The 19,281-nt window shown below is 39.9% G+C and overlaps 3 protein-coding genes and 1 pseudogene across 5 annotated transcripts; 3 read left to right on the top strand and 1 right to left on the bottom strand.

Moving 5' to 3' along the window:
* Positions 1-91: 91 nt before the first annotated feature.
* diabloa (diablo, IAP-binding mitochondrial protein a) lies at positions 92-1,551 on the bottom strand. Its single transcript, XM_072464477.1, has 6 exons — positions 1,285-1,551; positions 1,071-1,200; positions 861-986; positions 641-751; positions 467-563; positions 92-358 (listed from the first exon to the last, which is right to left on the bottom strand). Exons 1-6 carry the CDS (start codon positions 1,362-1,364, stop codon positions 156-158), a joined length of 747 nt encoding a protein of 248 aa, XP_072320578.1. The 5' UTR covers positions 1,365-1,551; the 3' UTR covers positions 92-155.
* Positions 1,552-3,214: 1,663 nt separating this feature from the next.
* On the top strand, positions 3,215-4,228 carry LOC140380608 (odorant receptor 131-2-like). The gene has a single exon (XM_072464465.1). It carries the CDS (start codon positions 3,283-3,285, stop codon positions 4,222-4,224), a length of 942 nt encoding a protein of 313 aa, XP_072320566.1. The 5' UTR covers positions 3,215-3,282; the 3' UTR covers positions 4,225-4,228.
* A 5,434-nt stretch (positions 4,229-9,662) lies between these two features.
* Positions 9,663-10,604, top strand: LOC140371415 (odorant receptor 131-2-like; annotated as a pseudogene).
* Positions 10,605-11,918: 1,314 nt separating this feature from the next.
* Positions 11,919-18,891, top strand: p4ha3 (prolyl 4-hydroxylase, alpha polypeptide III). 3 transcript variants are annotated; one of them, XM_072464455.1, is made up of 14 exons: positions 11,919-12,199; positions 12,473-12,627; positions 12,747-12,970; positions 14,185-14,328; positions 15,360-15,411; positions 15,490-15,647; positions 15,930-16,106; positions 16,845-16,909; positions 16,977-17,136; positions 17,203-17,265; positions 17,532-17,600; positions 17,900-17,996; positions 18,096-18,149; positions 18,316-18,891. In XM_072464455.1, exons 1-13 carry the CDS (start codon positions 12,015-12,017, stop codon positions 18,131-18,133), a joined length of 1,587 nt encoding a protein of 528 aa, XP_072320556.1. In that variant the 5' UTR covers positions 11,919-12,014; the 3' UTR covers positions 18,134-18,149; positions 18,316-18,891. The 3 variants fall into 3 exon arrangements, with proteins under 3 accessions (XP_072320556.1, XP_072320551.1, XP_072320555.1); XM_072464450.1 differs by lacking the exon at positions 18,096-18,149; XM_072464454.1 differs by having other exon boundaries at positions 18,096-18,891.
* Positions 18,892-19,281: the final 390 nt, after the last annotated feature.

Genomic DNA, 19,281 nt, shown 5'->3' with positions numbered 1-19,281 from the left:
AGGCTCCTCACATCTATTAGTTAAATAAATAATTGTTTTTATTGCCAACAATATATGACAGTAGAATATAAACATTTTGTTATGTTTATGGTTTCTTCACAAAACTAAAATATACACATAAAAAGCTACATTCAAACTGGATTGTCTGGATACACTTAGTCTTCTCGTAGATACGCTTCATGCACCTCGTGTTCACTGTTCTGGAGAAATGCGTGATACTCGGCCATCCTCTGGATCTCGTCTGCTTTGGTCTCGGCCAGTTTTTTGTCTGCCTCGGCGGACACTTTCTTTGACTCGTCAGCCTGGGCCTGGGCCAGCTGGATGTTGGTCCTCATAGTGATAGATGCCTGCTCCGCTCCTGCAAACAACAAGAAATTAAACTGTTAGTAAAGGATAAGCAGAACATTACGTCTCATAATGACAGTCGCTGTAATTCAATACAGTTTAAAAGGTCCTTCCACCATACCTGAAACATATGCGGCCTCGGCTGCCATTTTTGAGATATTCATGGCATTGATCCAAACTGACTCGTAGTGTTTGCATTGACTTAATCTGTCAGCAGCCTACATTAAAACAAAACTTGTTAATGCTTAATTTGAACAATGATTTAGTACGTTCAGGTTTTTGTGTATAGACTTACTCCTTCACGTTGTTTGTTGATCAGCTGCCAAAGTGAATCGTCCTCAGCTGGGCTCAGCTTTCCCAAAGATGCCAAGTACTGTCTTTGGACAGCAATGCGAGTGTGGACAGCCTGAACACAAACAAGTATACTTAGTACCAATCGAACCAGGTGAATATGTGTGTGTATCATGCACATAATATCATACATACAGAGATATTAACTTATAAAATGATAATACCTTGGAATAGTCTGTAAGAGAGGCTATGAGGGCCAATGTGGCCTGGGACAGCAATGTACTGGAGCTGTCTGTCATCACTGATGCAGCTCTTCGAATCAGAGAGTCATGAGAGAGATTTTCAATTTGCTGCAAAGAGATAGAAATGAAAACTGTGGTTATTTTACAAAGATCTTTAAAATGACTGAATATTGCAGGGCCTTTGTAACCTACCTGTGAGAAAGAGAGAGCATGAAGTCCCAGGCCAACACTTAAAGAGGCTTTGCTCATGTGTGAGTTCTTTGGGGTTTCCTGCGGCTTCTGAAAGGTTGGGTTCAGTATGCTGAACACACCACTGTCGGAGCTGTGAAAAAATGCAGTGTTAAAACAATATTACAAATGCCTAATTCTTTAAAAAAAATATTGAGGTAAAGTCTGCAAAGCTCACCTTGTAAATCTCTTGCTGCTCTGTCTTTGCAGAGAGCCTGCGATACGGCCAGCACACACTGAACAACGAACGGCTTGCATTGTGCAGAATATTACACGTCTGTCTCTGAAGAATAATAAAGTTAGACTCGTTTAGTCTGAAGCTGCTTCTGAGGCTTGCAGTCTACTGATATCCAGGGGGCCCTGTGCAGGTATTTTATAGGCCTGGTATTGCGTAAAACATATTGATCTGTTGACTCTGACTCCAAATGTGCGTACAAGGCATTATCAGTGCACACAATCACATACACACTACGTGCAGAGAAACACCAAGCTTTTGTCGCTTTCCATTGTAACTTTGCATTGGTTAATAAATGAATTACAGTAAGAAGTAAGTTGCATCATGCAGAACAGTGTTTGTCAACCTTATCCTCACATGGTGCACTCAAGATTTACAACTAGCCCTTGCCACTCTTAATTTGTGCTGGGTATATGTAGTTAAATAATAACATTATGTACTGTATATGGTATTATTTTCATATCATGACCATAAATCTTGCATTCTGAACAAATTGCTGAGGTGCATCAAAGGTTTCAGAGATAGAGACTTTCATGGGGCTTGTCCTAGGGAGGAGATTTGGTCCAATCTTCTGGAACACAGCTCTGACGTAGAACCTGCGCAAAGAGACCACAGACGACCTGTTTGTCAAATGTTTGCACAACACGACTGCACAGCTCCATGTTAATAATCTGCTACAGTCTGTAAATGGCTTGACAGGGGACATGGGTCTGATAGTTTAATTATGCAATACTCAAAGGCCCTTGACGATAGCAACTTCACTGGACAGTAAATAATGGTTATACAAGTTATTTAAAATGTAGAGGACCTTACACATTCATGGCAGATGCATTGTAATATTGTTATTCACATTCACACTTAAACAAGCATTATTTAGTGTAGATTCTGCTCCACTCGATCGCCTACATTTGACACCCACTCCATAAACCTACAGCAGAAATAATGAATTGTTGTTCAAACTGTTGGCACTCATCTTAACTCAAGTTGATTTATTTCATAATACCAGTGAGTGTCATTAAAAGAGTTGAACTGCAACATGAGAATAACAACTCTCTCTCTGTAAACACATCTGTCATTCATGCTCATTTTAGCGACATCTATTGGTTGTTTTCTGACATTAGTTGAGGGAAAATGGACCAATGACCCCACAACTGCAGTCTGCCCACTCAGCAAATCAATACCTCACTTTCCACTGTTCCGGCTGCAGATACTTGAACTCAAAACACACACACTCAACCCGGTGTGTGGCAGTTATGTGCGGTAATAATCAAGTAGCATTCATTAATCTTCTATTAAGGATTATGTTCAGATGTTGTTGGGTTTTTTGTTGAGTCAGTGAAATCCATCATCGCTCCTGCAGTTGTTTACAATGTGCACTTTGAACTGAATACTACTTTTTTGTCTGTGTATGTATATATTTTTTTCTTTATGAATTGAATTTTAAACTCCCCCCTACTAATTCCCACTGAAACCTGTTACTGGAGGGCTGTGACTGCAAACTGATTATGCTCTGGAGGATTTAGGCTGTGCAAGCATTCAGATAAATGGACCCTTATGGCAGACTAAAGTGACACGTACTGATGTCTTGGTTTGGTCCTGGTTTGATCCCAGTTTTGTCCTGATTGGTATGGCTCTGTTATAGTCCTAGTGTAGTCCTGGTCTAGCCCAGGTTTTGTCCCAGGTTAAGTCCCAGCTTATTCTAAAGTTTGATTGTCTGTAATTGCAACTGTGAATGTGCCCTCAGAGAAGATGAATCCTACTGTAACAATCAAGGAGAGAAAACACAATTGAGATTTGACTGAAAAATACAATACGCCTGACTGGGCGTATTGTATTTTCTTATTTGTTGTGGTTGCTTGATGTATTTCATGCAAAGCTTTACTGTGTATTTAGCTAGTAATTACCTTTGAAATATTTCTTGTGACTCGACTGTTATGTAATATGTCCAATATTAGTGGACTTCCGCCCAACAGCACAGCTCACCAGATGCTGCCTGTCATTATAAAGGTGTGTATTGTGATTCCTCTAGTGTGTATGTTTCTTTGTTGTATCTTCGTCATGCTGCTCACCTTTGCCACCCATCGTCAGTTCCTAGACGCATCTCGTTACATCCTTTTTATTTACATGCTGATCAGTGATGCTATTCATTTCATATTCTCTGTTCTGCTGTTTGCTCTTGTTATGTCTCAAATTGAGTTCCCCCTTGTCTATTGTGTCCCTTTACTGTTTGTTTCAACTGTTACTTTCCAAAATACCCCTTTGATTCTTGCAGCTATGTCACTGGAAAGATACATTGCCATAGTCTATCCACTGCAGCGTCCATTAGCATGGCGTTCTGACCGAATTTGGGTTATCATTTTGGCTTTGTGGCTCATCAGTTGCCTATTTTCACTCATTGACCTCACAATAGGCATGCCAGACCCACATTTGGACCCTTTCTCTACCCCAGTTTTATGCAAAACAATTGAGGTGAATACCAGTCCTGTTCAAATTCTATTCAAAGCAGTTGTAAGTATACTTTATATTGCTGTGGTAGCAGTCATTATTCTGTTTACTTATGTACGCATCTTATTGGAGACAAGAAAGTTAAGGCAGGATAAGGCGTCAGTAAACAAAGCAATGTACACAGTGTTGTTGCATGGATTTCAGCTTGTGCTCTGCGTGCTGGCCTTCAGTCACCCTATAACTGAGACTCTGGTGGTGACACATGGGTGGAAGGCTAGTGATATGGCTTTTTTCAATTACTACACGTTCATCCTCATCCCACGCTTTCTCAGCCCGCTCATCTATGGATTCAGGGACCAGAGTCTCCGGGTGGGCATCAGGAAGACACTCATGTTGTGCTCCCAGAAAGTCAGCCTCCACAACAAAAGTATATCATAGTAAGCATTTAGTGGGACACTGGTGAAGAATATGTTGTTAAAGTGTCGGTGTTCAGACCAGACGTTTCAGTTCAAACACTGAAAAAAATATTCTACCTACAGTATAAGGGAAATTAAAAATATATATTCTGTTAAAGATAACTGTTACATTTTGTTATTTACCAGTCCTGAAATATTGTCTTATTCTGTTCATACATTGATATATAGAAATTGAACATTACGTATGCTTGTTATTTTACTGTAGCCTATAATAATAAGTTTTATATAAATATAATAATGTCACCTTAATAGAATCGTCTGTCAAATAATAACCCGTGTATAAATGTGTGCTGAGCTGAATCAATAAAGATGACTCAATTTGAATTAATTGTTCATTTTGGCTGTCCTTCATCAGAGACTTACCAGAGTAGGTCTATATTAAATAAAATACTGCTACTGAAACAAAATTGTAGTCATGACTATAAAGGTTGACATGACAAATCATTCTTAAACGTAGTAGTACTAGTACAATAAACATTTTACTGTACTAGTACTATGTACTATATTGAGAACTTCTATCTATTCTGGAAACGAGAGGACCTGTTTAAGAGAAATGGCCCCCACCTATGCAGAGGTGGAGTGAGGGTGCTGACAGAGAACCTGCTCCACGCTCTGAGGCATTGGACTGGGCCTGGACAGGGTCCTGAGCAGATAGTTAGAGAAGAGAGGAATGAGAGAAGAATTCCTGCTCCATCAGCCAGAGACCGAGCCAATGTTTCAACATCAAAAGCACCACAACCTCAGCCTCCACCAAAGGATTCATCAGCAGCTGCTCCACCACCACCAGCAAAGGATTCAGCTCCAGCTGCTCCACATTCACCTCCACCGCCTGCAGCAAAGGAACAATCTTCAAAGGCCTTGGACCCATCTGTGACAAGCCCAACAACATCCCTGTCATCGCCCCTGCCTTCACACCAGCCCTGGGTTCCCCCTGCAACATCTACTCCCACTAAAGATTCATCATTCTCCTTCTCATCTCCACTCTCACCCATGGGCCTTCCCAGCCATTTTGAAAGTCTGATCAAATCAGGCATTAAGATGGCTCCACTCACGCCCAATATAGCAAGGGCTATGCCGACTACACCAACAAACCCACCACCCATCCCCCCTCGCCTCTCACCTGGTCCCAAACTCTCCTTGGCTACAAAAGCCCCACCACCCATCCAACCTCGCCTTTCACCTGGTATCTCCCATAGCTAGGATGCACTGGGTCTCAGCGTTGCCGGGACTTATTGTCACATTAAAAATCAAACCAACCCGGGGCCCTATGTAAAAAGAGCCCCCCCTAGTGCTATTTCTGTAGTCACATCATCACACAGATGGAAAAACAAAATGCGAGTCAGGCCCAATCTGAGAAATGTGATTCATATTCCCTGTGAAAAGATAAAGCCCAGTCCCACTGAAACTAGTCTGAAACTTGCTGTGCTAAATGTCAGATCCTTATGTAACAAATCTCTCTTAATTAATAATTTTATTTCTTCTTATAATCTTGATTTTATGTTTTTAACTGAAACATGGCTTGACAAAAACACAGGAAATGTAGTTCTGATAGAATCTGCTCCACCCAACTTTAAATTTGAATCTGAAACACGAGAAAACAAAAAAGGGGGTGGAGTCTGTGCTGTCTTTAGAGATGAAATAATTACCCGCAGGTTGTCTTTTGGGGTGTTTTCATCATTTGAGTATGTATCCTTTAAAATGGAGCTAAAACGGTCTCCATCCATTCTCTTCATTGTTTTATACAAGCCTCCCCAGCACTGCCAAAGTTTTATTGATGATTTTACTGAGATGCTTTCAGTCATATGCACAGACTTTGATGGTTTGGTCATTACAGGTGATTTCAATGTGCATGTTGATAATATTTGTGACAGAAACGCTAAAGAGCTTGATGCTGTCCTTGAAACCTTCAGTCTTACTCAGCATGTGAGAGGCCCCACCCACAGCAAAGGACACACTCTAGATCTCATAATTACAAAGGGGGTAAATATTTCAAATGTTAATGTGATCGATGTTGCTCTGTCTGATCATTTCTGTGTCTTCTTTGACCTGTCTGTTTCTCCCCAACCTCCGGTTGGTCCTGCAGTTGTTCAGAGGAGACATATAAGTGATGGCACAGGTGCACTGTTTATGGAAATGATAAACTTTGAAAATGTCTCATGTTCTAATGTAAATGATTTGTTGAACTCTGTTACATCTAGTGTTTTGAATGTTCTGGACACCATCGCCCCTATAAAGGCTAAAATGGTTAAAAATAAGCAGAAGGCGCCGTGGAGAAGTGATGATTCGGTCAGGGCACAGAAAAGGGAGTGCCGCAGGGCCGAACGGAAATGGCGCAAGTCAAAGCTCCAGGTTCAAAAAGAGATTTACAAAGAAAAGCTGAACATGTACAACCTAATCTTATGTAGAACTAGGGAAAGATATTTTTCTGAAATAATTGGAAGCTGCAGTAACAACTCGCGTGTCCTGTTTGCCACAGTAAACAGATTAACAAACCCTCCAGCTCAGCTGCCGTTAGAACTCATTTCCACATCCAAGTGTAATGAGTTTGCATTATTCTTTAATGACAAAGTTCAGGGCATTAAAAATGCTATAAATCCCACAATGCAAAAAATTACCCTAAAACCACCAAGACACTTAGAGCTAACTCACTTTGCACCAGTAACTGACAAAACTGTCCATGAGATCATCACCAGTCTGAGTTCATCTACATGCTGCCTTGATGTGTTACCCACCAGATTTCTAAAGTCTGTGCTGAACAGTTTGTTAGCACCATTCACTCACATAGTTAACATGTCGCTTCAATCTGGAACATTCCCAATGTCTTTGAAAACTGCGGTCATAAAGCCTCTCCTAAAGAAGAGCAGTCTTGATGCCGCAGTACTGAGTCATTACCGGCCCATCTCTAATCTGCCATTTTTGGGCAAAGTCCTTGAAAAGGTTGTTTACCAACAGCTCACAGATTTCCTATTAATAAACAACTCATTTGATGTTTTTCAGTCAGGTTTTAGACCTCATCACAGCACTGAGACTGCTCTTGTCAAGGTGACAAATGACATCCGCCTGAACACTGACACGGGCAAAGCCTCAGTCTTAATTCTGTTAGATCTGAGTGCTGCTTTTGACACTGTCGATCATGGGATCCTCTTACAGAGACTAGAGGACTGGGTGGGCATCACTGGCACTGCCCTAAACTGGTTAAGGTCCTATCTGGAAGACAGGAAGTACTTTGTTGAAATTGGTAGCTGTGTCTCAGACCACATGACCCTGACCTGTGGAGTGCCCCAAGGGTCAGTCCTGGGTCCCCTTCTGTTCAACCTCTACATGCTGCCGTTAGGTCAGTTGATACGCAGTGAAAATGTGTCCTATCACAATTATGCAGACGACACTCAGATCTATGTTTCACTATCGGCAGGTGACTATGGACCAGTAGATTCACTCTGTCACTGTATCCAACAGATCAGTTTGTGGATGCAAAACAACTTTCTCCAGCTGAACTCAGACAAGACTGAAATAATCGTTTTTGGCCCACAGAAACAAAGAGAAAGTGTTAGCGGTCACCTCCAGAGTCTCGCTCTAAAACCTACAAACCAAATTAGAAATCTGGGGGTAATAATGGACTCAGACTTGAACTTTAATAGCCACGTCAAATCAATAACATCAGCAGCTTTTTACCATCTAAAAAACATTGCCAAAATAAAAAATATAGTGTCAAAACCAGATTTAGAGAGACTTATCCATGCGTTTGTCTCCAGTAGATTAGACTACTGTAACGGCCTGCTCACTGGTCTCTCCAAACGAGTTGTAAAACAGCTGCAGTACATCCAGAACGCTGCTGCTCGGGTCCTGACTAGAACCAGGAAGTATGATCACATTAGTCCTGTTCTCAGGTCTCTGCACTGGCTCCTGTGGCTCAGAGAATAGACTTTAAAGCAGCTCTGCTTGTGTACAAGTCTCTCCATGGCCTAGCACCAAAGTACATCTTGGATATGTTAGTGCCATATGAACCATCTCGGACTCTGAGGACCTCAGGGACCGGCCTCTTGCTGGTGCCCAGAGTCAGGACAAAACATGGGGAATCTGCGTTTCAGTTTTATGCAGCTAAAATCTGGAACAGTCTTCCTGAAGATGTGAGACAGGCTTCTACTCTGACAATGTTCAAATCTAAGCTAAAAACAGTTTTGTTTAGCTGCGTATATGACTGAAAGGATTTTTTCTTTGCACTCTTCTCTTTTGTTTGTGATTTTATTAGTTTAGAAAATCAGTTGGATTGATAATTTTTAATTTAGTTAATTTTATTGTATTTCTGTTTCTGTCATTTCTTTGTGATTTGAATGCATTTTTCCTGCTGTGAAGCACTTTGAATTGCCTTGTGTATGAAATGTGCTCTACAAATAAACTTGCCTTGCCTTGCCTTGCCTTGCCTAGTAAATATTATTAAACCTGTAGAAAAAGATTCAGTTGTAGTGACTACAACTGACTCTATTTCCACAATGGAACACTCCTGGACAAATGAGTGATTACACCGACATTGTTAAACCTGAATGTAAACCTTTTATTGGCTGAATTGACAAGATATAACAATGAGTATCACATTCTTGTGATGTTTCATTATACAGTATACTATATAATTATTATGCAGGCTATAATAATAATAAGTAAGTAAGTGGTAACTTTGCTTTCTTCACTGACAAATATCAGATGTGGGGTAATAAGGCAGTTATGTGGGGTAATAATCAAGTAGCATTTGTTAATCTTCTATTAAGGATGTTCAGATGTTGTTGGGTTTTTTGTTGAGTCGGTGAAATCCATCATCACTCCTCCAGTTGTTTACAATGTGCACTTTGAACTGAATACTACTTTTTTGTCCGTGTATTTACTTTATTTTTTCTTTATGAATTGAATTTTGAACTCATCCTTAATAATTTCCACTGAAACCTGTTACTGGAGGGCTGTGACTGCAAACTGATTATGCTCTGGAGGCTTTAGGCTGTGCAAGCATTCAGATAAATGGACCCTTATGGCAGACTAAAGTGACACGTACTGATGTCTTGGTTTGGTCCTGGTTTGATCCCAGTTTTGTCCTGATGTAGACTTGGTATGGCTCTGTTATAGTCCTGGTCTAGCCCAGGTTTTGTCCCAGGTTAAGTCCCAGCTTATTCTAAAGTTTGATTGTCTGTAATTGCAACTGTGAATGTGCCCTCAGAGAAGATGAATCCTACTGTAACAATCATGGAGAGAAAACACAATTGAGATTTGACTGAAAAATACAATACGCCTGACTGGGCGTATTGTATTTTCTTATTTGTTGTGGTTGCTTGATGTATTTCATGCAAAGCTTTACTGTGTATTTAGCTAGTAATTACAATTGAAATATTTCATGTGGCTTGACTGTTATGTATTATGTCCAATATTAGTGGACTTCCGCCCAACAGCACAGCTCACCAGATGCTGCCTGTCATTATAAAGGTGTGTATTGTGATTCCTCTAGTGTGTATGTTTCTTTGTTGTATCTTCGTCATACTGCTCACCTTTGCCACCCATCGTCAGTTCCTAGACGCGTCTCGTTACATCCTTTTTATTTTCATGCTGATCAGCGATGCTCTTAATGTCATATGCGCTGTTCTGCTGTTTATTCTTGGTATGTCTCGAATTCGGTTCCCCCTTGTCTATTGTGTCCCTTTTCTGTTTGTTTCAACTGTAACTTTCCAAAATACCCCTTTGATTCTTGCAACAATGTCACTGGAAAGATATATTGCCATAGTCCACTGCAGCGTCCATTAGCATGGCGTTCTGACTGAATTTGGGTTATAATTTTGGCTTTGTGGCTCATCAGTTGCCTAATAGCACTCATTGACTTCGCAATAGGCAAGCCAGACCCACATTTTGACCCTTTCTCTACCCCAGTTTTATGCTAAATGATAAGGGTGAATAGCAGTCCTGTTCAAATTCTATTCAAAGCAGTTGTAAGTATACTTTATTTTGCATTGGTAGCAGTCATTATTCTGTTTACTTATGTACGCATCTTATTGGAGACAAGAAAGTTAAGGCAGGATAAGGCGTCAGTAAACAAAGCAATGTACACAGTGTTGTTGCATGGATTTCAGCTTGTGCTCTGCGTGCTGGCCTTCAGTCACCCTATAACTGAGACTCTGGTGGTGACACATGGGTGGAAGGCTAGTGATATGGCTTTTTTCAATTACTACACGTTCATCCTCATCCCACGCTTTCTCAGCCCGCTCATCTATGGATTCAGGGACCAGAGTCTCCGGGTGGGCATCAGGAAGACACTCATGTTGTGCTCCCAGAAAGTCAGCCTCCACAACAAAAGTATATCATAGTAAGCATTTAGTGGGACACTGGTGAAGAATATGTTGTTAAAGTGTCGGTGTTCAGACCAGACGTTTCAGTTCAAACACTGAAAAAAATTAGCCTACCTACAGTATAAGGGAAATTAAAAATATATATTCTGTTATAGATAACTGTTACATTTAGTTATTTACCAGCCCTGAAATATTGTCTTGTTTTTGTTTGTTCATACATTGATAGAAATTGAACATTATGCTTTTTTATTTTACTGTAGCCTATAATAATAAGTTTTATATAAATATAATGTCACCTTACTAGATTTGTCTGTCAAATAATAACCCCTGTATAAATGTGTGCTGAGCTGAATCAATAAAGATAACTCAATTTAATTGTTAAATTTGTCTGTCCTTCATCAGAGACTTACCAGAGTAGGTCTATATTAAATCAAATACTGCTACTGAAACCAAAATGAAGCCATGACTATAAAGGTTGACATGACAAATCATTCTTAAACGTAGTAGTACTAGTACAATAAACATTTTACTGTATAATATACTGTATATAATATTATTAAACCTGTAGAAAAAGATTCAGTTGTAGTCATCTGGAATTGTTTTTAGAAAAACAGAGTCCACATAACTACAGCTGAATCTCTTTCCACAATGGAACACTCCTGGACGAATGAGTGATTACTCCGACATTGTTAAACCTGAATGTAAACCTTTTATTGACTGAATTGACAACATATAATAGTGTGTATCACATTCTTGTGATGTTTCATTATATACTATATAATTATTATGTAGGTATAATAATAAGTAAGTAAGTAAGTAAGTAAAAAAGCAAGTAAGTAAGTGGTAACTTTGCTTTCTTGACTGACAAATATCAGATGCAAATTCACAACTAAAATAAAATGCAACAACAGTCAATGTCCACCAGGGGGCACAGTGTTGCAAACCTTTTTGTAATTTATTTCTGTTGTATCTTGGCCGAAACAAAGTAGAACAACATCTCAATTTCCGTCGTGTATTTTAATCACAACTTTCACAGGTACATGCGGAGCATCACTTGCTCGCGAACTGGTAAAAACATACATACTCAAGGCAAGTGCGCCCTCTATTGGGGAGCACTAATAATGACACTCTATTGCACACAATAACACATTCACATTAAGAGGAGCAGAATATAGCACATACAATTCTCTAGTGCAATATACCACAATTTCTCAAGTGGCTGACAAGTTCTCTTCACTTTTAATTATTTTTCTTCTTATTCAGATTACTCCAACCCTTAATTTGTAGGTTAATTCAGTTCATTTCCCTGGAGCAGCAGTGTGCCGCTCCTCCATCAGCGCCCGCACGTGTGGGGTGTAAACGGGAGAGCTTGACTCACCGTGAGACGCTCAGAACAGCTCCTGCCCCGGAGCCAGGCCGGTCTCTGTTTGAGATGGAGCTTCGTCTGGTCTTCGGTCTGATCCTCTTCATGACTTGGACTTCACTGCCTCTTTGTTGCGCTGAAATCTACACGTCTCTTGTGAACGTGAAGCACGCCATCAGTGCAGAGCGCCAACTGATCGATTCACTCAGAAGTTACATTGAGGAAGAGTCAAAAAGGCTGCAGGACATCAGACGGTGAGTAGACTTCAGCCTACAGAATGCAGTGTAATGTACCCAGAAAAATAACTATACACTATAATAATATAATATAGTTAATGTAAAACACACACACACACACTCAATCAACAGCTGTTAAAGCGTTTTTAGGTCTCAATATGTCACAGTTTTCTAGACGTTTAGTCACTTTGTAGGCCAGACTTTACTATCAGGCTATAGAAATTTTAGTGAAATGAATGTGTTCACATTTATTTTTAAAACCTCAGTAAGTTAAACATTTTCTTCTCACAGTTTTTATACCAAAGTTTCCCAGCTCCACTCCGAGGTATACAAAGGCCAGACGACTGCATTGGCAAACCCACTGTTGGCTTTCACACTCATCAAACGACTGTATTCAGAATGGCCCAATGTGGTCTACAGCGATGCAGCTCTGGAAAACTCAGAAGGTAAGCTGACTCTCCTCTCACACTTTTAACATATGGAGGTGATAAGTAACCCTCCAGTGTCTCCTATCAACACTCACTCCCCCGACCCCGCGGTTCACCTTTTGGTCCTTTGTTTCCAGCTCTCAGATCCAGTTACGAGAAGGAAGGGTTGTTTCTGCCCAAACTGGAGGACCTCCAGGGGGCTGTGAGGGGACTCCTGAGGCTCCAGGATGTGTACTCTCTGCAGGTGTCAGGTCTGGTTAGGGGGCATTTTCTCACAGCGGCCAATGGAGGAACCAGCCAGATTTATGAGCCGCTCGTGTCTGTCCCTCTGTCTGGTGATGACTGCTTTATGGTTGGTAAAGTAAGTTTGATCGAAAGTTTGATTTGTTTATCCCTCTGTCAAATGGAGAACAGGGAGTGGAAGGGTACGGCGTTCACACTTGGTGGTTTGGTCCTGTTTTAGTTGTTGTTGATGTGGTGATTGTACATGTGTGAATGCACCCTAAATTGTCGGGCTGTAAACCTTTGGTCGTTTAATCAATTAATCGGTGATGGTGTCTTGGTCGGCCACCGTTTTTAGTTGATTCATTATTTTGGGGGAATTTTTATTGGATTTATATTCACAAGAGCAGAGGGCATGTTTGGATTGTGAGTTTAATCTGATTTTCACAGTAAATACACTGTTTATTAGTCTTGTCAGTGCACTTTGAGTATAGATGTTTAAATCATAGAGATACATAATAGGTTTGAGAGCTTTTGCCGGCACTACGCTATGGCTTTATAGTTGTTTCATTGATAATACTCTCCCTCATTAGCATCAATATTACCATCACTGAGAAAAAACAACCCAAACAACTATGAAAATATTGGTAGCAGTGTCTTATACAGTAGTTTTAACTTGTGTGGTCGGAATTCTTTCTGGCAAATAAACTGGACAGAGAATATACTTTCCGACTCATATGAAAAATAATTCCTCTGCTATTCCACGCTTACTCAGTGGGAATTTCTAAGGGTAGGGCATTTGAGGGATCTGGATGCTGAATGGAAAAGTAATTATCTGGGCTGAAGATTTTCTGACAGAGAATACATTGATTTGCACCATGAAAAAGTTGTTCTTACGATTCTTTGGGAGGCCAATTTCACAGGGTACTTGTATCAGTATAGTTTATGAAGGTTGTATGAAAATTAACTGATTATTTGTATTGTTTTATATTACTGTAAAACTGCTAAGAATGTTGGATTGATTGTCTTTTTTAGGGTTCTCATACTTGTGACCCAGAATCCAATAGAGATTCACTGGATTTAAGACTAACTGTATTGTTTTCATTGCACCAACTATGTCAGAGGATAAGACCAGGTTCATTTTAGCCCTTGAATGGATTGAAATCACATCATAACATTTATTTTGCAGCCAAAGGTTAGCCTTAATTTTGTTTTATTTCTAGAGGTTGCAATCAGTTTTTATCACATTATAAATGATAAGTCAATTATTGTTTGGATTAAAAATAAATTTAATCTGATGCACGAAACAGTCTCAATCTAGTTTAACGGAGGTATTCCTAAACTTTGTGATAGGTGGCGTATGACCAGGAGGATTATTACCATTCAGTGCCATGGCTGGAGCAGTCAGTGCGCCTCTTCAGAGGAAACAACTGGGGCCCAGAGAACCAGGGCAGTTTGGAAGATGCTCTGGACCATCTAGCTTTCTCTCATTTCAAAGTAAGTAAACAACATTATTATTATTATATTTAGGCCAGTCAAAGTAATCACTACATTGATTGTGTTCAGTGTTTGTGTGGGTAGTTGTAGTTGTAGTTGTAGTTGTTGTCACCCTGGGGCAAAGGGGAAAATATGACAGAATACAAATTACATTCAAGAACTAATAGTTTATATTCAAAAGCACAGTCGTTTTATAGGATTCTCTTTCTTTGTTTTTAAAATGGCTAGAAAACCCCCACACAAGGCCAGTTCTCCCAACCTCCCAACCCAAGGTAGGTCCAAGCAGCAGGAGCAGCGTAGGAAAATGCCCTCTTCCCCCTGACAGCCCCTCTATGCCATCCTGCCTTGGCATGGAGTTCACAGCCTGCCACAACCTGCTGTGAATCTCAAAGCACAGTGGTATAAAATATCCAAGGATTTCAGACATTTTGCAGATGCATTTATACAGAGAGTAATCAGATGGAGGCATAAAAGTGACCGATATCAGACGTTTAAACAGGCTTTATGAAAAAAACAAAAGAACCCAATCTTTTGAGTAAATTTTTGTAGATGATGTTTAAAAGACAGCTCTTGGTTTGGAATGAAACCAAGGTATTTATAATTTGAGACAAACTCAATAGATACCATAGGATAACCTTTTCTGAATTCAGCACTAACTTCAGTGATTTCCACCTGGACTGCTCCATGGAGAAAGCTGATTGTAAAGACTCAATGGCCTGTTCCAGTGAGGCTGAGCAACAGTAAAGTACCAAACCAGTTTAAGGCTTTGAGATGCTATGCCAGCTTTTCAAGAATTTTAGTTGCGACACAAATGCAGATTTCCAGATTTGAGGAATTTTCCCACTTTTCAAGCTTAAAATAAAAGTTAGAAATTTTAGAAGGGTTAGAAGGGTTCCATCTGGTAGTTTGAATATTATTTGTTTACTGTGATTCTGTGACAATATATCATACTTAAATATTTGTTATTGTGACAGGCCTATTATTATTACAAATAATATGTGACACTGATCATTAAAATGTTCTTATTTCAGACAGGGAATGTTTCGCACGCTTTAAGTCTATCGCAGGAGTTACTACATCATGGTAAATTTCACTGCCAGTTCTCCAGTTGTAAATCACTGTCGTAAAATGTGTCTTCAGTTTAGGTTTTGTATTTTTCAGATCCAGTGAATGAACGCGTCTTGCAAAATGTTGAGAAATATGAGAAGTTATTGGTGGTGAAACCTCGTATTAAAGGCAACGGGCTGAGAAGACCGGCTTCAAACTATTTGAGAACAAGAGAAGTTTTTGAGAGACTCTGCCAGGACCACGGCTCCCAAGTAACCACCAACTTCTTTGTATTTCATAAACCATGTAATATTCATGCATTTGGAGTTCCCTTTTATAAACACAAGCCAAGCTACTTACCTCAACCCCAGATAAATGTGGAAAAAACAATAAACAAATGAGTGCATTACCAAGTTATAACTCAATCTGCCATGTTTTATATAAAATTGCTTGTGCCTCATTCATACTCCAAATACAACATTAAAACCCTATGCATTTGAAACATGATACATCTAATAAGGATGCATAATTAACTCCAGATGCTCTTTTTACAGCCCACACATTTCCAAAACCCAAGACTTTTTTGTGACTACTTCACCAGCGGACGTCCAGGCTTGATTGTGCGTCCAGCCAAACGGGAAATACTGAGTCTACAGCCCTTTGTGGCTCTGTATCATGACTTCATCACCGACAACGAGGCAGAGGACGTCAAGGCGCTTGCACGGCCGGGAGTAGGTGCCAGATGTCTTTCAAAGTTTAGAGCCATGTATATTTTTAAGAGGGAACCCTTGGTCTGCTTCCAGAAAGTTGGCAAGCATTTTAAGGAATGACAAGCTACGATGCAAACGTTTTTCTATATTGTTTGACTTGTATTGCTAGTTTGTAATCAGTCCTTTTTCATCATCTTCTTGAAACCTGTGATTTATATCAACAATGTCCTTGGCTGTGTACATCTAGCTGCCACAATTTATTTGTAAAATGTTCGGTTGCAGGGATCCTATAGTTTATGTCAAGTGTCGGCATTGTTTGTCACGGTTTCCATCCACGGCTCGGATAGTCCTGTACTTATTTCATCGTTTTGTCAGTGTGTGGGCGAATTCAAAACAGACTTAGAGCTCAGTATTGAATTTGAGTTTGCCACAAAAGCTAACCACGAAATGAGTGGTCGGGATCAAAGATTTATTATTTAGCATTCTCATGTCACGGTATAATGACACTTTGAATTGTCATTTTATTTTATTTACTACATTTGTTCTGTGGCTTTTGAACTATTTTCTGCAACGTCTCAGAAAATGTGTTTGAGATTTGGTTGGATGACTCGCAGTAAATCACAGAAACAGATTTAGCTGAAGACATCTTGGGGCTTTTGTGCGCTGTTAGATGTGGGCTGCTGATAAGTATCATGCATATTTTTCACATAAAAATACTTTCAGTCTTGTCAACTTTTTATCCTACTTTGGCTTTTCTAGTTAAAAAGATCTGTCATAGCAAGTGGAGCGAAACAAGAAACAGCAGATTATCGCATCAGTAAAAGGTACGTGTGAATCCGTTTTTAGATGTCTTTCAATAGTACATGAAAATACATTTGTTCTTGCCTCCAGTGCATGGCTAAAAGACTCTTCACATGCTGTGATTGGGAAACTGGACCAGCGGATTGCCATGGTAACTGGTCTAAATGTGAACCACCCTTTTGGTGAATACCTCCAAGTTGTAAACTATGGGATTGCCGGACACTATGAACCGCACTTTGACCATGCTACAGTAAGTACTTGATTTATTTTGTTTGCATATATATATATACCGGTATGTTTATATTGCTTCTTATAGGCTCCAACCAGTCCTGTGTACAAGCTGAACACTGGAAATCGCGTGGCTACATTCATGATATATGTAAGTAAATCTATTTGCTTTTGTACGTTAACCCAAACTGGAAAAGCAAAACTATTGTTCTTAGAACTACCAGAACATTAACATTCAGACTCTAATACATTTTTGCAGCTACTGATGATTATAATATTTGATCACATTTTTATAAGGAAAATGGAAGATGTGAAAATGACTGTTCCTTGATATTTAAGAGCAAAGAGAACATGCAGTAACTTGCACATACACCACAGCAGCAGAAGACACAGTTTGAGGAATGTATTTTTCCACAGCTCAGCTCTGTCGAGGCAGGTGGGTCCACTGCATTCATCTATGCCAACTTCAGTCTCCCGGTGGTAGAGGTAAACAATCTACTTCTGTAATGTACAATATTTCAATCATTTTGTGTATTTTTGAGCCTTGCATTCATTTGCCAGTTTCCTTTAAGCCTTTCACCCATGGTGCTTCTCAGGTGATTCTCAGGCCCACATAGTCTGGTTATTTCTCTTCACAATATTGCGTTTGTGCAGTTGTGCACCAATGTGAATGAGTTTCAGGCTTAAAATGAGACTCTGTAATGTTTTGACAAGCCATCTCCAGAGATTTTCACTATCACTGACTATCATTCACCAACTATAATAAGAACCCTTATGTGTCACAGAAAGCTGCCATCTTCTGGTGGAATTTGCACAGAAATGGTGAAGGAGATGTGGACACACTTCATGCAGGCTGTCCCATACTTGTTGGGGACAAATGGGGTAAAGATTGTATTTTTCCCCCCCATTAATTGGACTTTTAAATATAACCTTGCTTTTAGTCTTTCATATGAGGCCTTTTCAACATCTGTATTTTATTAGGTGACTTCAGACACCAATTGCTCGTCTTGGAAACCTAATCTCAGCTCCTACTTGGTGCATATATCAGTCTGCCTCACATTCTCCCCAAAGACTTGTGTGGTTTGTCAGTTAAACTAACAGAGGCACATTAGTAACGGAGCAGCTGTAGAGGACATTAATTCAGTTTGCATAAGTTACAGTGTTGCACTTGTTTCACTAAAACATTGTTTTTGTTTTCTAGTGGCAAACAAGTGGATTCATGAATATGGTCAAGAATTTCTCCATCGTTGCACCCTGAATCCTGATGAGTGAGCGAAATGGAGAACCAACCGCACTGTTTAGAGTCTTTACAACGTGAAACCCTCGGAAAGAAGAGAGCGAGAGGGGAGGGGGTCATGTGGGCTTTGGAAAGGGGCAGGCTGCACATGTGAATCAGCCTCAAATCCAAAGAGCCTGGACCAGACGGACCGCAGTGAACATGGATGAAGTAAAACTGAGCTGCGTTTTCAGCCCGAGTTGAAAATCAATCCCCAGGGGCCACATTCTCTCAAACTCGTACTGGAGAGAGAGGCCTCTGCTCCTCATGCAGTGCTGATGTGGGCTCACTGTGAAAGACTGTTTGCTTGCTGTAAAGAAACTTGCTATTCCGGCCAAGTATTGCATAGGAAGTGAAGCACTCCAGTGTCTGTCACAAAATGTAAAAATGTGCTTGAAGAAATATGAACTCAATTGCATTTTTCTTATCAGTCGTTCACTGGTCTTTAACATGTTTATTTCAATTATGTTGAATAAAGATTTCCTTATATTATTTAATAAACAGACATTGCGAACTGATGTCAATAGCAACTGTCAACAGTAACCAGTAGAATGACAATAAGTCTACATTTTATTGGTGCAATAAGAAGCTGCATTTCATGTTTGAAAAGCACTTGTTTCAACAGAAAACCCATCCACTATGATGACCTGTTGTAAAACTGTGCTTCAGGGGCACACCTAAATAAATAGATACATAAACAGTTTGAATGACACTTCATCAAAGGCCTACCTACTGTAAATGTTTAGTGACCAATAGCCATTGCTATTTACTAAACCAAACAAAGTCTCAATAAGGAAACCATAGATGCTTCCTTGAAGAAAACACCAAAGGACTATTTGTCTTTTTGTTTCTCTGGTCTCAGGCTGTCAGCTGCTCAAAGTGTAGGTCTAC

The sequence above is a fragment of the Eucyclogobius newberryi genome, unplaced genomic scaffold (assembly GCF_026437365.1).
Source record: "Eucyclogobius newberryi isolate DKJ021-1_F unplaced genomic scaffold, fEucNew1.0.hap1 SCAF_10, whole genome shotgun sequence".
NCBI classification, from domain to species: domain Eukaryota; kingdom Metazoa; phylum Chordata; class Actinopteri; order Gobiiformes; family Gobiidae; genus Eucyclogobius; species Eucyclogobius newberryi.
This window is presented reverse-complemented; position numbering and strand designations above follow the sequence as displayed.

Coding starts and splice junctions, on each gene's coding strand:
- p4ha3 (XM_072464450.1), top strand. CDS start 12,015: ATGGAGCTTCGTCTGGTCTTCGGTCTGATCCTCTTCATGACTTGGACT. Junction 12,628..12,746: donor AGCTCTGGAAAACTCAGAAG/GTAAGCTGACTC, acceptor CTTTGTTTCCAG/CTCTCAGATCCAGTTACGAG. Junction 12,971..14,184: donor ACTGCTTTATGGTTGGTAAA/GTAAGTTTGATC, acceptor ACTTTGTGATAG/GTGGCGTATGACCAGGAGGA.
- LOC140380608 (XM_072464465.1), top strand. CDS start 3,283: ATGTCCAATATTAGTGGACTTCCGCCCAACAGCACAGCTCACCAGATG.
- diabloa (XM_072464477.1), bottom strand. CDS start 1,364: ATGCAAGCCGTTCGTTGTTCAGTGTGTGCTGGCCGTATCGCAGGCTCT. Junction 752..860: donor CTCTTACAGACTATTCCAAG/GTATTATCATTT, acceptor GTTTGTGTTCAG/GCTGTCCACACTCGCATTGC. Junction 564..640: donor TCAACAAACAACGTGAAGGA/GTAAGTCTATAC, acceptor GTTTTAATGTAG/GCTGCTGACAGATTAAGTCA.